Source organism: Myotis yumanensis, unplaced genomic scaffold (genome assembly GCF_028538775.1).
Source record: "Myotis yumanensis isolate MYYU_CA2020_CCGP unplaced genomic scaffold, mMyoYum1.0.hap1 SCAF_12, whole genome shotgun sequence".
NCBI lineage: Eukaryota > Metazoa > Chordata > Mammalia > Chiroptera > Vespertilionidae > Myotis > Myotis yumanensis.
Window position 1 is genome coordinate 7081814 of NW_027223763.1, and position 17897 is coordinate 7099710.

The 17897-nt window shown below is 39.0% G+C and overlaps 1 protein-coding gene across 2 annotated transcripts in view; it reads right to left on the reverse strand.

Annotated features, from left to right (window-relative positions):
• Positions 1 to 17897, reverse strand: part of PBX3 (PBX homeobox 3) — a 192721-nt gene that overhangs the window by 11816 nt on the left and 163008 nt on the right. For both annotated transcript variants that reach the window (XM_070430659.1, XM_070430661.1), the window contains exon 5: positions 16936 to 17071. In XM_070430659.1, the coding sequence (XP_070286760.1) occupies positions 16936 to 17071 (136 nt within the window). The remainder of the gene's footprint in view (positions 1 to 16935; positions 17072 to 17897) is intronic.

A 17897-nucleotide genomic window follows, 5' to 3' on the forward strand; every position in this document is an offset into this window, starting at 1 on the left:
AGTGCTTGGGACTCAGGGTCTGGTTTCAAATCCACATTCTGCCCCTTACTCTGAGCATTTGGGGCAGGTTACTCTAATTATTTGTGTCTCCTCTCATATACAGTATCATCCTCATCGAATTGTTGGGTGCATTAGTGATTCTGGCACAGTGATTACCTGATAACTATTAGCTACTACTACCACCCAGGTTTTATCAATGAAGAAACAAGCGATCCAGACTATACACAAATTGCCCAAAATCACAGGGCAAAGTATAATGGATCCAGATTTCAACCTCAGGATTTCCCATCACCCTTTTTTCCTGTTGTATAATCAGTTGGGATATGTTTACTGAGTATCTGTTATGGCCAATGCAGTAAGGAAGGCCTCACTTTAGGTTGTCGACCGGTTCTGTGACTTTAAGCAAAACAACGTTGAATAAAACCAACTTTACCCTAGATTAATTGATATAAACAAGATTTAAGTTCCTATGGTATCTCAATGTAATAACAAAATGACATTGAACAAAATAATGTTATTCAAGGACCTGCTTACAGTACTATGTGCCGTGGGGAGATGAAAAAATAAACACGGACCTCTCTTCCTGCCTCAAATTTACAATATGGTTATTATGAAAGCAATGCTAGACACACAAAATAGTCAGCAAACATTGCAGGGCAGTAATGATCACACACCAAGCTGTAGAGTACAGATTCTAAGTGCAGCAGGAAAGTGGAGGAAAAGAAGCCCCAGCAGGCCTGGGAAATCAGAGCAGACTCCCGAGGTAAGATGGAACTTGAACTGGACTTAGCTTCGGTTCAATTCAATTCAATTCAATAGCATTTTTATTGAGACTCCACATTTGAGAAGTACAAACTTCTAGAAGCTGTGTTGATACAAACAAACCAAAAACATAGGCTGCTGCTTTCCTCTCCCTAGACCTCTCCAAGATCCCAGAGACTTATCCTACTTTCTAACTTAATTCCCCTTTCCCTTCTTAACACCTAAATCCCCCTTTGTAGTGAAAGAGGAAGGAGAAACCATTCTAAAGGGAAAGAGGAAAGGAGAATCGAGGAGTGTTGACATGGAAGTGGTGACATCTGAGTGGAGGGTTAACAAGTGAGGAACATTTCTGTGAGGGAGAAGGAGGGAGCAGTGAGAGGTGAGGGGGGGGGGGGGCGCGCGCATGAGTATCTGGGGATGAGCAAGATGAAAGGCACCTGAAGGACTGACGGCTCTGGCTAAGGAACAGGACTGGGGAGAGTGCTCTAGGCAAGGGAAAGCCTGAGGAGGGCTCTGCAGGCTGTCTCATACCCTTCCTGCCCGCCATGGGCTCAGTTAAGTGCCAGCTAAGCAGCAGGAAGACTGCGCTTGAGCCTGAGGTTTCTAGAAGTGCAGTGGGAATGGGTTCTGGTGAGGCCACCTGAGGCCAGGTGAGGCAGCTTTTCCATCCAGGAGCCTGTCCTGTATCAGTGGTCTACACATCTCTTGCTGGAAAACTCCCTAAAGAAATTTTGAAAAATCAGGTACCGGCTCACATATTTTTTCCTCCTTTGCACATTTTTAAAGTTAGCGTCTATAATTTTTCATTATAAGTTTATGTAGCTGTAAAAAATGTTATTTCAGTTTGTTATGAATGTTGACATTTTAAAATAAAACAGTAACACTGTTCTTTAAAATGTATCCAACCAAATCTAAGTAGGAAGGCAATTTGATATCCACCATCCATTTTAAAAATACATAAACTTGCTTTTCTTTAACAGTTAAAAATTTTGTGTTCTTTTTTGTTCTTAGAAGAGTATTTTCATTTCGTTTCCCTCCCATATTATCTTAATGCAATATATTTTAATGCTCTATGATAGAAATATATGAAAATTGAAAATTTTAAATGTTACTTCCTATAATTATAAGGCTTTACATGTTTAACATATCCTTTTGGATTAAGTTATCATTACAGTTAATCTAAAATTGATCAAAGCAATACAAATACTTGTTTTGATAAAAACTTATTTTGCCCATCAAAAGTAAGGTTTTATTACACATGCATTTCTTAATCAGAGAGGTGTGGAGTTATAAAATGCTGACTGAAGGAGGTTTGGATATAATATGATATCTCATATTATCCCTTGCTGGGCACTGGAGAAGTTCCCACGCTTCGGGGCAATAAGCCATTGTACTGGGCGGGAGCATCCCTTTCATACAGTTGAAAAGGCCAATGGGAAAGGGGAGGAGGGAAAAGGAAACGCACACATGCTTCCCACCACAGCAGCGTTCCGAGGCACCTGGGTTTAGGAGGAGCACTTACACACCTAAGGAAAGCTGGCCAGTGAAACCCTAACACCAGGCGCGCTCTAGTCCCCTTTGGAAAATCTTCACTTCTGTTGTGGCACATTTATACCCCAGTTCGAGACTGCTGTCTTAAGTGAGCAGACTAGCTCTGACTACATTTTAACTTCTCTGTGTGAGAGCCCCTTGGATGGGGTGTGCCTAGTAAAAACCTTCAGCTACAAAAACAGGGCTCACGCAGGCAACCACTTCTATGTATTGCAGAGACTTTTTAGAGTTAGACAACGAACAAATCTGCCAGCTTCAGGAGCTAAAAAACAGTCCGATTAGAGAAATCAACCTAATGGGGTAGATACAGTTTACTTATTATTTAATATAACCTTTCCAGAGAGTAAGCTAGCAAATATGTATATACCCTCTGATTCAGCCTCACTGAGAACTTGTCTAGAAGAAATATTTAGAAATATATGTGCCAAAAGATTTGCTACAATCCCACATTTAATAGCTAAAAAAAGAGATTAATTTATAACACTTCTGTATAGAATATGATCATTGACTGAAAATCATGTTAGGAAGAATATTTTACATTCATAATATAAAGAGGATGAAAGGGGCAATTTCTTTCTTTGCATACAGCATAAAGAACTTTGTGGGGGTAAAAATAGTCACGTATAGCCCTGGCTGGATAGCTCAGTTAATTAGAGCATCATTCCGATATGCCAAAGTTGGGGGTTCTAATCTGGGTTAGGGCACATACAAGAATCAACCAATGAATGCACAAATAAGTGGAACAACAAATTGGTTTCTCTCCCTCCCTTCCTCTCTGTCTCTCTCTCCTTCTCTCAAATCAATTTAAAAAATAGTCATACATAGACATACATAGCTGGGCACATGTACACATATACACACATGCATGTGTACACAGAAAAAATTACTAGGAAACACATACTAATCTTTTAGAGTAGATTTATAAGAAATTTCTATAATTTGTAGGAAACCTGGGTTTTTGTGTTTTCCTGTATGTTTTCAAGTATTATCCAAAGAGATTTCAGATAAGGAATATTTTAAATCAGAAAAAATATACTTTCCAATGGAAAAGGGAACCAATCTGCTTTTTAAAGCAGAACTCACTTAACAATCTTTAAGAATGAGAGTGCCAGGCCCCGGGCAGCGCACACAGCTCCAGGAACCAGCAATTCCACTCCTGTATTCTATCTGGAGGATGGGATTCAGGCCCAAGAACTCTTGAAATAATTAAAATCAGACATTTTGTAAATCTCAAGTGATTAAAATTTCCCAGACTGCTTTGCATTTAAGAAAAACTCCATGCTCAAATTAAAAAGCTAAGCCATCTACAATGTCTGTACTGTCACTGAAAGGCAATTTTTAAATTAGCATTAGTTGCATCTTACATTTCAAATTCTATCACTACACTTATTTATCATTTAAATAACAATGTTAAATTTTTAAAAGAGAAAAATTATTACGTAAAGACTTAATCTTCGAGAGGCAGAAGTGCGGAACTTTAGCGCTCCTCCTTAGTTTTGCTTCCCTGCATAAAACACATTGGGGAGAGGATCAGCACTTGTTTGGAAAAGAAGCAGCTGACACTAAAACATCATTATTGAGATTAGCAAACTAAAAATTTATGAAGCACAAATCTTAGAAAAATATGTGATTGTGGTTCCCATGTTTACTTGTGCTGCACACTTTATGTTCTGTGCCTAATTGAATGCAACAGATTATGAAATGTTGAAATGCCAAGTCGGGTATAATGGAACATGTAGCATATTTACATGGTAAACAATTTTACCTCTAATAAATAGTTTCTTCCTAATCAATATGTTTTCATCCCCATTATGTGATTCAATTTGAAATGAGGGATAGAAGCAAGAGACTGCTCAATTTTTTATGTTAATGGTGTTAATAAACCAAATCTCATTCTACTCCTCGCCCTCCCAAGGATGCACACTCAGTGTTAGGACAGAAAGGCTGGACATACTGTACATAACCACATGTGTGCATTCCAGACGGCAGCTGAGCAAAGCCTTAGGAGCCAGACAGACCTGTGTGTGAACACCAGCTCTGTGATTTCCCCTGTGTTACCTTGGTCAGGTCATGTCATCTAATGTTCTCCTTTCCTGATGTACAAGACGGGATAACGATGCCTACTGCTCACAGGGATGTCATGAACATTACATGAGACAACATGTTAAAATACACAGGACTATGCCTGAGATGTACTAGGCACCTAATAAATGTTACCTCTCCCTTTTCTGAGAACAAGCAACAAGAGCAACATAGCCAGGCCAGTGTGACAAAATGGGTTGAGCATTGTCCCATGGATGAAGAGGTCGCTGGTTCGATTTCGGGTCAGGGCATATGCCCTGGTTACAGGATCAATCCTGGGTGTGCAGGAGGCAGCCAATCGATGTTTCTCTATCATCAATATTTCTATCTCTCTCCCTCTTCCTTCCTCTATCTCAAAAAAAAATAAAAAAGAATCAATAAAAACAGGTGTGTTTTTTTAAAAGAGCAACAACAAAGCCCTCTTGCTTTCTGTAGTCACAAAGGTCAGGTCTCCCTTTTCACAGGAGCTTTGAATTCTGGGGAGAGCCAGTCCATGTTCCCAGTGCTGGTGGGATAAAGGCTATGAGGACATGGAACAGCCCATCAGACCTCAGAGGGAAGGCAGGGGAGGGTTGCGGGGGAGGACAAGAGACCAACCAAAGGATTTGTATGCATGCATATAAGCATAACCAACGGACACAGACAGTAGGGGGGTGAGGGCAGGTGCTGGGGGGTGGGAGTGGCAGGGAGAAGTAAATGGGAGAAAAAGGAGACATATGTAATACTTTCAACAATAAAGAATTTAAGTTAAAAAGAGAGAGAGAGAGAGAGAGAGAGAAAAGGGGGTGCTCAGCATGATAAACTTCCTAGCAGAGGAGAATATAGAGCTCCTGTCTGCACATACCTGCCGGGCTACTCCTCTGCATAAGGAGCTGGTATTACCTATGCCTCTTTGTCCCTCCTCACTCCTGCCCCAACATGACAGCCACTTGCATGACAATGCACTGGACCTAGAATTTGTAGGAAACCTGGGTTTATAGCCTACTTATACCTATATTTACAACAGCAGCCATAGATGGAGACTGTATTATGAGCCAGCCATTGTGTCAGGAACTTTACATCAATTATCTTATTTAGATAAGACCCAGGGTTACTAACGTAGGAACAGAGTCAGAAACTGTATGTAACTTGCCTGAGGTCACACAGCCTTTGCTGTGCTTTTCCACTATCCCTTATCTAGTAGGAACTTCTAAATTAATACTCTTAATTTTAAAAATTCAAAAAATATTTACTCAATTTTGTTTCTTCTCCATTGTATTAAATGGCTAAGGCTATAAAAGTATATTCTACCTTTTCAAAAATAAAATATTTTGGCTCTTTTATTTTTAAAATGTTGGCTAGCCCAAGAATCCAAATCATCTGTTTTCTTTTTAGAAAATAAGTTCCAAATTCCTAACAATTGTCTTAAAAATCAACTTGAAACACAACCCACTTCTAATGGGAGAACAGAACAACAGAAATTCAGTTTCCATAGTATTTGAAATAATTTAAAACAGATTCACTTGTCAAGTACTATATTTTTTTTATTTGAGGCTGTGAAACATTTTATTGCCATAATGTACTGACACTCTCACAGTCTGGCTTTGCCCTTTCTACTCTATGCATGATAGACTGATAAGTACTCATGACATTCACAAAGAGGTTCATCTGCAAAAGTATATAAAACGTCAGCCTCCCGGCCACAGCACATAGAAAAGAGATGACACCATTCGTCTCCCTAAAACACGTGCTGAGGGGCAGTTCTAAATGACCACAGATGATATTTTCAGTTAAAGATGCTTTTCTTTAAAATTCTCTCGTTTAAAAAAATAAAATGTGCTAGGTGTACAACTGAATAGGTTCCTGCATAGGCTCCATGGAAAGCCTTTGGCAGATTTTGGAACACTGAGAACTCAACTGTGAAACTACCTCCCATCAGCTGCACTGAAAGGTGGAGCCATTTACCAGGCGACACACCAACATCCCAGAACTAAACTCAAGAGCACTCTTTAATAAACAATAATGGGCCAGATTTTTTGTCTAGATAAGTGTCATGTCAATCTAATTCCTGTAAATGAAAACATCAAAGTTTATTCAGTGTTCTATAGTCAAGCCTTTTGTTTCGTGGAAACCCTTATTGAGTCAAATACCAGTCCCTACCAAATACATACCCCAGTTTTCTTCTTAAAAATCCAGAAATTTTCACTGAATTTATTTAAAATGTCCTCAAAAGATATATTACCCTTTCAACATACATAATTCGAAAAACAAATCACATACATTTTTAGAGTAAAAAATACAACAAGGGTAGGTAGGTCTATTCAAAGACAAATAGACATAACCCCATTTGCCAAACCCTGGCCATTCCATGGCCCCCAGGCTCTCACCTTTGTGGAGCCTATGAAGGGCTGGGGCTGCCTGCACACTGGTTTGCTGGAGGGCAGAGCAGAGCCTCTGTTCCCTCTTTCTTTTGGCACCTTTACAAGGCTCTGTATGCACAACATACCCAGCAAGAAAACTGGTTTGAATGGGTGACAAATTTGCATTTAGCAAGCACTAATGATATGCCCGGCCCTGTAACATATATGATCTCATTTAGCCCTCAAACCTCTGATGAAAATATCATTATCCTAATTCTACAGATCAAACAATAGAAACTTCAGGTTAAATAATTAGCTTAAGGTCACACTGCTACTTAATAATGGTGGAGTAGAGTCTGAGTGACTTTTCTGCATCTTCCTATACTAAGTACAATCATCTGGAGTTAAAGTATCAATTTCTCAAAATGAGTAATAAGAAATGATAGTGCCACTGCCTAAATGGAACGCAAATAACAAAACTTAGTTTTGGTTAAAAAAATCTGGAGTATCTCCAGGGTCATATTTCCTAAATATCTAACTTTAGGGAATCAAGAGGGAGAAAATGAAACTATTTATATTACTTTAACATTGGTTCTCAACCTTCCTAATGCCGCGACCCTTTAATACAGTTCCTCATGTTGTGGTGACCCCCAATTTCATTGTTACAAATTGAACATAATTAAAGCATAGTGATTAATCACAAAAACAATATGTAATTATATATGTGTTTTCCGATGGTCTTAGGCAACCCCTGTGAAAGGGTCGTTCGACCCCCAAAGGGATTGCGACCCACAGGTTGAGAACTGCTGCTTTAGAACTTTTCTCCCTTGATCTTCAGCCCAGTCATCTGACAAGGTCCCAGTTATGGTAGCCCATCAGTTCTTTTACCCCCTTCCACTCCTGGGCTCAGAGCTTAGCTAGGGCAAATCACAAGCCCAGGCCATTGGATTGCCTCTGATCATATACCTCAACCCAGAATTCTTTATCTTCCATAATTAATTTCATAGCACTTATTACCATAACATTCAAATTCATATCCAATTATTTACCCAATCTCCAAAATATCAGTTCTACCAACAAAATACTTTCAAATCTATCCCTATTTTCTACTATCAGTGGCCTAATTTGAATCTTCACCACCTCTTGCCTGAATTATACCAATAATTTATGTAGTCACTCTCATCCTATTGGTTCCCCCTAAAATTGACCTTACAATCTGGTACTAGGATTATCTTTCAATCTAATCACATACCTCAACCCAGAATTCCTTATCTCCCATAATTCATTTCATAGCACTTACCACCATCCTATCTAACATCCTATCTAATAATAGACAATCATGGTAATTGACCGTACCTTCGCTACACCTCCCATTGGCTAATCAGCGAGATACGCAAATTAACCGCAACAAAGACGGCGGTTAATTTGCATACGTAGGTGCAAAGCGGCGGAGCAAAGGCTTGAAGGCAGCTCCGGCCAGAGCAGCGAAGGCCTGAAGGCGGCTCCAGCTGGAGCGAAGGCCTGGGTCCCGGGTGCCAGAGGAAAACCGGTTTCGGCAGCCAAGGGAAGAGAAGGCCTATTGCACGAATCTTTTCATGCAACAGGCCTCTAGTAACATAATAATTGCATATGTTATTATTTATAATTATATATCTCAATTATCCTTCTCTCCTCATTAGAATAAGCTCCACAAGGACAAAATCTGTTGTACTCACTGTGATATGTAGCATAGTAACCAAATCACTAGTTGCATAAATACCATTGAATAAATTAATTAATTAATGCAAAACAGGCATGTAAACTGATCAACCTCAAAATTGCAGGCATAACTGCAGACATCTAAATATTTAAATACCATAATTGCAGACCTTCCCCAATCAAGCTCAAGCTGGACTTCTTCAACATTCATTGAGTGTCTATGTGCTGTACATTGTGTTAGGTGTTTAGAATATAGTACTGAATAAGACTGTAGTCCCTATCAACATGAAATTCACCATCTATTTGGGGAATAGCATTAAACAATTCATTATTTAGTTATAGAACTGAGCGTTGAATAGTAATTAATAAGATATCTATCTTTGTGTAGCAATGACAGAGTTAGGCCATTCAAGGCAAGAGAAATAGTATAATCATTTTTATTGTTACATCTTCTTACTCTGTGGTAGGCATTCTGCTAGGTGCTCTACATATTTTATTGAACCAAATTTCCCATAACCCTATGAAATACATGCTATTTTTATCCAAATTATATATATGAGGAAATGAGACACAGTAGGTTAAATGACTTGCTCAAGGTCACAGAGCTAATAAACTGGAAGACTTTCCTTATCCTCTCAGTAGGACATAAACCCATAGGCACCTGTGCACTCTCCCAGGTAACTTTTGTCTCCTCTCAGTAACATGCTTGTCTTCCCCAAGATATTTGACATTTCTAAGGCTAAAGAACCCTATCTTATTCATCTTTGTTTGCCACAGTGCCAAGTACAATGCCTAGTACACAACAGAGACAGACCTCTAAGCCCTCAGGCTTCTAACCAAAGAAGTCACTGGTAGGAGATGAGAAGAGAGGAAAGTAAGGTCTCAGAGTGTTTGTTCCCCTGACTCCCTCACTGTAATACTGCCTTGACTTAAGGTCTCAGTTACTGTTCTCCATGCACCTCTACGTCTTGGTTGGGTAACAGAACCAAGCATTACTAGTATTATCCTTTGTGGTTTCCCTACACTCTGTCTATACTTCTGTCATAGTCACTTTATTAAACTCTCCTCAAATTATTCTAATTTACGTGAGCCATCTGTTTTCTGCTGGGACCCTGACTAATATATTGGCCTATTGGTCTGACATGCCTCACAGAAGCAAGGCCATGGAAAGGTGAGATGTAATGATCAGGGACAGGCATAAGGAGAGACTGATGGGAATACTCACAAGGAAAAAATAGGCAAAAGAAGGTGAAAGGACAAAAACCAGAGGGACCATGATTCTGATTATGGCTTCCTGTATGGTATAGAAAAACTCAAAAACTACACCTAAGGTGGAAACAGTCTCTATCTCTCCTTAGTTTGGGCATCATGTTAAACGAGTATTGGAGATTCCCTTTAAAAGTCAACTGTAAAGTAAATATAATACCGGGCATCACTGGAGTAAGCTTTAGGGACCATGCTAATTATAGTGCTGATTGTAGAGAACAACAACAAAAATATCAGAGGCTTCCCTTGTTTTCTTTAAATCTTGCAGATATTCCTTATCTGTACTCAGCATTATAGCATCCTCAAAGCTCCCATCTTTTTACAGCCAGCTCCTTTGTTCTCTGCACACTGTTTAATGATATCCCATCTCCACCAGGACACACAATCAGAGCCTTTACAGAACAGAGGGTCTGCAGCCTTCTTTTAAGACAGTGTGAAAGAACCACTTTAACAAATAGCTGCCATTTTCCTTCAACTTGTCTCCAGTTTACCAATTGCATACTCACAGCACAATCTATTTCTGCCTTCTATATACCGCTAAAGTAACTGAAAAGGCCTTTATGGATAGCTGAAAAAGATACTGTAATTTGATAGTCATCTTTTCCCTTGTTCTAATTATTATTTTAACAGGCTTCTTCTTATTTTAATACATTTTTTTAATAAGGAAATCTTACTTACAAATTTTAATTAGCTTAGTGAATACTCAATGCTTTGGAATAAGAAGTTTAATGAGTAAGGAGATCTCAGACTACTAACTAGCCTAGAGTCTCTGAAGTAGCTGGGGGGAATGATGCAGCCTTAGTAATATAAGCCCTGGCCTGTGCCTCACAAACCAGGACTCTGCAGCTGAGGCCTCAGGGACAGAGGAATCACACTGCCTCTTGCTGGAAAAATGTAAAAATCCAGTTTCTTCCTTTTTATCAAGAACCTCTGTGTAAGAACCTCCAGCCTTCCAGAAGACCTGTGTCTCTTGTCAAATCATTAATTTCTGTGAACATCAGTCTCCTCATCTGTAAGGGTTTTAGGCACTTTTCTTCATACCAGACTATTTATAAAAGTGCGTCTTGTGCACCACTGTAAAGGTTCCAAAATACGTTAGCTGAATAAACGAATGAATGAAAGAATGAATCTTAATGCTGCCAATTAACCTTCTTACCATTTCAGGTTTTCATCTGTTAAAAAAAAAGCCAATCTTTTCTTTACAGTACATTTCAATTAGACTAGCAATGAAGAATAAGTTAATATTTTTCATTCTAAAAACTTCTAGCACAGAAAGTACAGCCAGAATTATTTAAATTCAAAATTGGAATCAGGAGAACAATGGAGATTTTTGTGACTTGCTAACTTGAATAATCAGTGCAAGTTAGCTCTATTCCAAAAAGTAAAAGCATATTAATATCTGCTCCACTAACTAAGAATATGTGACAATTTAAGTATGATTCTCAGGGCTTATGACATTTGAAATAATTTCTTCTTTTGTGAATTTTCAGGGTGTTATGTAAAAGGGGAACTCCAGCTTAATCAAACCAAGCCTTAGGACAGCAGAGATTTCAAATTCTGAGATCTGCCTATAATTCCATATTAAGGATATATATCTTTATAATATATTAGCATAAATTAATGTAGGACTAATAAAAATTGTAAATTTTTTACTTACTTATGCCTATTTATATATTATAATGTACAGTAAATTTTTAAAACTACAATATATATTAATACGTCCAAAACCAAACTCCAGATCTTTCTCTCCCCAAAACCTGCTCCTCCCCAAACCTTCCCCAACACATTTCATGACAATTCCATCCTTCCACTGCTCAGGCCAAAAATTAGTCATCCTTTACTCTCTCTTCTCTTACATCCTAATCTAATCTATCAGAAAACCTCTCGCTATCCTTCACAATTATCTGGAGTTCAGCCACCTCTCATCACCTCTACAACTATTATCCTGGCCCAAGGCACCATCATCTTACTCAGTGATAGGCAGTGGCACTCTACCAGGTGTCTCTGCTTCCCCTTGCTTTCAGGGTCTATTGTCAACAAAGCTGCCTTGGTGACCCTGTTAAAATTAAGTCAGATCATGTCATTCCTCAGTTTTCCTTAAAAGCTCAAGTTATTACCATCCTACAGAATAAAAGCCTAATATGCTAAGTGTCTGGTTGTCCGTTCAACCAATCAAAGTGTAATATGCTAATGTATGCTAAGGCCACTCAACCTCTCACTATGATGTGCACCAGGGGGCAGTCGACCAGTTGCTATGACATGCACTGACCACTAGGGGGCAGGCACTCTGACCAGTAGCTTTCTTTAATAACCTATTAACTTGCTGCTGGGGTCTGGCCGATCAGGACTGAGCAATATGGGCCGGACACGGCCTGGAGCCCTCCTGTGGTCCCTCCCCGGCCCTGATCGTGCACCAGTGGGGTCCCTTGCCTGGCCTGTGCCCTCTTGCAATCTGGGACCCCTCGGGGGATGTTGGAGAGCTGGTTTTGGCCTGATCCCGCAGGCCAGGCCGAAAGACCCCACTGGTGCATGAAGTCATGCACTGGGCCTCTAGTGGTCTATAAAACCCCTGCATCATTTGGACCTCACATTCTCTTTGACTTCATCTCCTATTATTTCTACCACCTGCTCAGGCCACTTTTACCTCAGATGTTTGCACTTACGGTTCCCTCTGCCTGAATGTTCTTCACCAATTCGCCACATGGTTTGCTAATTCATCTCCTTCAATCTTTACTAAAAGATGTTATCTTAGGAGGGGCTTTCTTTAATAACTTATTAAAAATTGCACTCTTTGAATTTCCTGTTCCCTTTCCCTTCCTTTATTTTTCTCCATTAACACCTATCACTTTCTTATTTATCATCTCATTTACTTATTTTATCTGTTTATATCCCCCAGGAAAATCTAAGTTCCATGAGGGCATGTTTGTTGTTGTGTAAGTAAACTTTAGTCAAGTAAAAATACATATATACAAAAAAGAAACACACATCATATAGAACTTGATAAATTTACATAAAGTTAATACACCCATGGAATCATTGTTTAGATCAGGAAACAGTCCACTTTCCAATCACTATTCTCCTAAGGGAAAATTCCTGGATTTTAAATTTAATTGTATTTTAGTATGATGTATATTTTAAACAATGTTTAAAATATATATATATATATATATATATATATTTTTTTTTTTTTTTAGAAAGTAGATAACATGTCAGGTCTAGAACATTTTCTGCTTTAACTTCTAAACAATATAAACAAAAGGATACTAATTTATTTTTTTTAATATATTTTATTGATTTTTTACAGAGAGGAAGGGAGAGGGGTAGAGAGTTAGAAACACTGATGAGAGAGAAACATTGATCAGCTGTCTCCCGCACACTCACCATTGGGGATGTGCCTGCAACCAAGATACATGCCCTTGACCAGAATCGAACCCGGGACCCTTGAGTCCACAGGCCGATGCTCTATCCACTGAGCCAAACCGGTTAGGGCAAGGATACTAATTTAAATAAATTTTTTTTTTTGTATTTTATTGATTTTTCACAGAGGGAAGGGAGAGAGATAGAGAGTTAGAAACATCGATGAGAGAGAAACATCGATCAGCTGCCTCCTGCACACTCCCCACTGGGGATGTGCCCGCAACCAAGGTACATGCCCTTGACCGGAATCGAACCTGGGACCTTTCAGTCCGCAGGCTGATGCTCTATCCACTGAGCCAAACCGGTTTCAGCAGGATACTAATTTATAAGGTTAGTAACTGATGCCTTCAAGAGTTAAAATGACATCATTGTTCCCATTCAGTGGTGTAGGGTAAAGGAGTTGTTGAGGGGAAATTAACTTTTTAGGCAGGAAAAGAGTAAAAAGGAGAAGAAAAAATCAGAATTTAAACTGATCGTTGAAATTTTGCATTTGAAAGGCTGACCTGGGAGAAATAAGACTAGGAACTGCTTTTTAGACAGAGTAATATATCTGTGTCTATGTTATTTCTACCACTAAAGCATCTACTAAAAAAATTTCAAAACTTAACGAAGTCATTTTTCTATAGAAAACAAGTGAAATGATTAAGTAATTAATTTAGTAATTAAGTAAGTTGTTGTTTATTAAAATCACTGGTAAATGGGTTCCTATACTACTTTAGAAGGCAAGCAAAACCTCCCTGGTTTAGAATAGTCAGAGGAAACTTTTCCCTCACTTATTACACAGCAGTATGTTAAGCAAACCCTACATTGCACACAAAATGCTAATACTCCAACTAATGAAAAACCAGGAGCATCTCAGTTTTTGAAAAATGTGTATGATCTGTGTTATTTTCCAATGGTAAGTATGTTATAGAAATAAAAAAGAAAGAAAAGAAGAGGAACCACAAAAACACATTATTTTAAATTGGACCTGCAAACATTAGAATTCTAAGTCAGAATGCTGTTAAGAAAGCCAGAAAACCAGGCTTGGCATCAGCTGGTGTTCAGCATGAGCCCAATCCTTTCACTAATGTTTGGGGAAATGCACACACACCAGAAAACACCCACTTGACATAAGTGCACTTTTAATTTCACCTGCGCTGTCTAATCCAGCAAATTATATTGTTCCTTAGTATTTCAAGTGGCAATGAGTACTACATAACCCAGATAGTAATCTTTTATAAAATGCATGTTTTCATAAGCTGGTAACTCAAATTGACTATATTCCATTTCAATCTGAGGACCATCCCCCCACAAAAGAAAAAATCAAGAAATACCACTATTTCATAGGACAATGACAATAAATATTAAATAAAATATTAATTATAAATCTAAGTTTAGAGGTTCTATGGAAACTAATGACAAGACAAGAGCTGGATAACATCTTCAACCCAGCCCCTATTCCCTCAAATAACATTGACTTTCATTGGAATGTGAAGGGGATCTTTAGGATCTTGCACTTCAGATGCACGAGCAGGAGTATTTATTTAGAAACTACTTAAAAATTTTTGTGTTATGTGACCTCTAGGAAACACTGAAATTTCTGGCAAGAGTCAGCTTTTCCTTAAGCTCCACTGCAAAAACAGGTTGGTAACTATTACATATGCATGGTATAAAGAAATAATATTCAAATGAAAATCTATAAGCATCAATATGAATATTTAAATAAAACTGTATTTTCAAGCCAATACCAATTGGATATACTTATTTTTAAAGGAGGTACAGTTGTTTATTTATGTGTTGCCAATCCTTAATCTAAATATCAGTATACCTGCTTAAAATGAAATGTATTTTTGTTAGATAATGACAACTTCAGGGCTACAATTTATTAAAAATAGACCTTTAAAACAAAATACAAAACAGTGAAAGGAATGAACTTAATTTTTCTGTTTAATGAATAACAAGAAAGCACAGAAATCACTGGGACCCAAATATCATAATAGCAAGGTTATCAAGAAAGTACTTGGTGAATTCCTCAAAGCTTTCACCAAAGAGTTATATGAAACTAGTGTCCTGGTGCATGGATTCATGCACATTGAAAGGAAATTAATTAGAAGAAATATTTTAATATCGCTATTCACTTCTATAATAGAAGTGTCAACCAAATTCACGATTGACAATGACAGATCAAAACACATGTGTGCGATCGGCGCCAGAGAGAGCTTTATATGTATCACGCATGCGTGAGTCAACTTAGCCTTTTATATATATACTAGTGGCCCGGTGCATGAAATTGGTGCACGGGGGAGGGGGGGTGTCCCTCAGCCCGGCCTGCACCCTCTCCAATCTGGGATTGCTGGCTCCTAACCGCTCACCTGCCTGCCTGCCTGATTGCCCCTAACCACTCTGCCTGCCAGCCTGCTCGCCCACAACTGCCCCTCCCGCCAGCCTGATCAACCCCAACTGCCCCCCTGCCGGCCTGCTCGCCCCCAACAGCGCCCCCCCCCACTTGCCTGATCACCCACAACTGCCCTCCCCTCTTGGCCCCTAACTGCCTCTACCTCAGCCCCGCCACCATGGCTTTGTCCAGAAGAACGTCTGGAAAGTCTCCTGGAAGGTCTCCCAGTCTAATTAGCATATTACATATTACATAAATAAAAAATAAACTTGCTTAATTAGACCAGCTTTCTGATTTAGCTAAACTTTTTCCAGCCCTGTGAAGCATCCCAACTTCTCTTTCAGGTAATTGTCAGCAACACAGCAGTAAATATCAACATGAAGCAGATTATTATTGTAGATCACAAATTGCAGGGAGAACAAAGGGTAAAATATTTAACTTTAGCAGTGTTTGACTATATTCTGCACAGTGAGAAAACCTGAAGTCATTTTCAAGTTCCACTGTTTCTTACTTTTCAGTCAGGTCAAGTTTCTAAACTTTGTAAATCTGTTTTTTGACTAATGAAAAGGAAATAGAATTCTACACCCAGTCTCCTTTCTACCTACTCCAGGACTTCTGTGAGAATCAAATGAGATGAGGCATGTCAAAACGCTTCACAAACATTTGGTTAAACTGTAAAATGTTTGCACCTGGCTATAAAGCAAGTCAGGTTCTTGGGCTGAAGAAACTTCAAGGAGGCTAGCTGCTAGGGAGAGGAAGCTGGGCATTGCTACATGATGTCATTACCCGGCGCCCACCATCAACCGTTTCCGGGTTGGGCTGGGCCCTGTATTTTGCGCCATGGGGTCTTGGCAGCGTTGGCTGCGATCTGGTGGGGTGTCGCTCTGGGGTGGTGGCGGGTCCTGTGTCCCACTTGGGGGAAGCTGAGTGTTGGTTTGTTGGCAACAGGTCTGTGGTGCCATTTATTTTTAAATGGCCAGTGTGCATTATGGCAGTTCCTGCGTTGAGCGTCTTCTCCCTGGTGGTCAGTGCGCATCATAGCTACTAGTCGAACGGAGAGACACTTAGCCTTTTATATATATAGATTTCCTTTCAGCAACAAGTGAATTGGTTTCTCACTGGAGGAAGCGTTAGCCAGTCATCTGAATTGGGAAAAGTAGGACTACATGCCACTAAACTATCTCTTCCCATGGCATGTTTATGTCCTTTCTATCAAAGATTTACACTAGGGTGGTGGGTGACTATCTTGTCTCCTTGCCACTTAGGTTTTAAAAAAATTAAACTTAAAAACTTGAATAAAAATGTGGAAATATATATGTTTTCTTTATGTCTTCTCTGATGATGAAACATTTGGATATGAAATTTGGCGAGAATGCTCTGAGGAAAGAACAGGGTTTGTATATTACTGGAGAAACAAGACAGACCCATGAAGTCCTCACTCACCTGTGACACTGTGATGCTGCATTTCTTGGCCAGCTCCTCTTTGGCTTCTTCACTGGGGTAGGGATTGCTGAGGTGTGAGTAAAAATATTCATTCAAGATTTCTGTGGCTTGTTTACTGAAGTTACGCCTTTTTCGTCTATGACAAAAAACAAAAAGAATTGTAGTTATAATAAGCACTAACCATAGAGAGATATATTAATTAGGATCATACCAAAAAAAATAGATTTCTATTTTTAAACATTCTTGGGGCCTAATTTATCAATATGGTATTATAAATTATGCTCTTGGCATCCTCCAAAGCACTAGCCAATGCATTTTAAGATTTAGAATCACTAAGAAAAATACTAGAATGGTGAAGCACAATTAACTTCATTCTTTAATTTATTCAACAAATATTTACTAAGGCTCTAATGTGTTCTAGATATTTAATAAAGATTCAGTTGGAACAAAACAGATAATACCTACCAGAGAGTTTATAGGAGTTTGGAGGGTTAAGGTGAAAAGTAAAAAGTTAGGGGGAAAAAAGATATTAGACAAGTATCACAGAAACAAATAATTACAAATTGTGGTGACCATATCAAGTATGATGAAGGGAAAGCATAAGATATAATGAGAGTGTATCAGAGGGGAACCTAACAGGTTATGGTGTCAGGAAAGGTTTCCTTGAAGAAGTGACATTTAATCTGAGACCTGGAGAATGTGTAGGAGTCAGTCAAAGAATAGAGGGAGGAGAAATGAGTAAAGGAAATGGTCCTGTATCCAAAAAGAGGTTGAAAAGTCCAAAGGGCTAAAGAAATCTGGATCACAGTAAAAATTAGAATATGGCCTGACCGGTTTGGCTCAGTGGATAGAGCGTTGGCCTGCGGACTGAAGGGTCCTGGGTTCGATTCCAGTCAGGGGCATGTACCTTGGTTGCGGGCACATACCCAGTGGGGAGTGTGCAAGAGGCAGCTGATCGATGT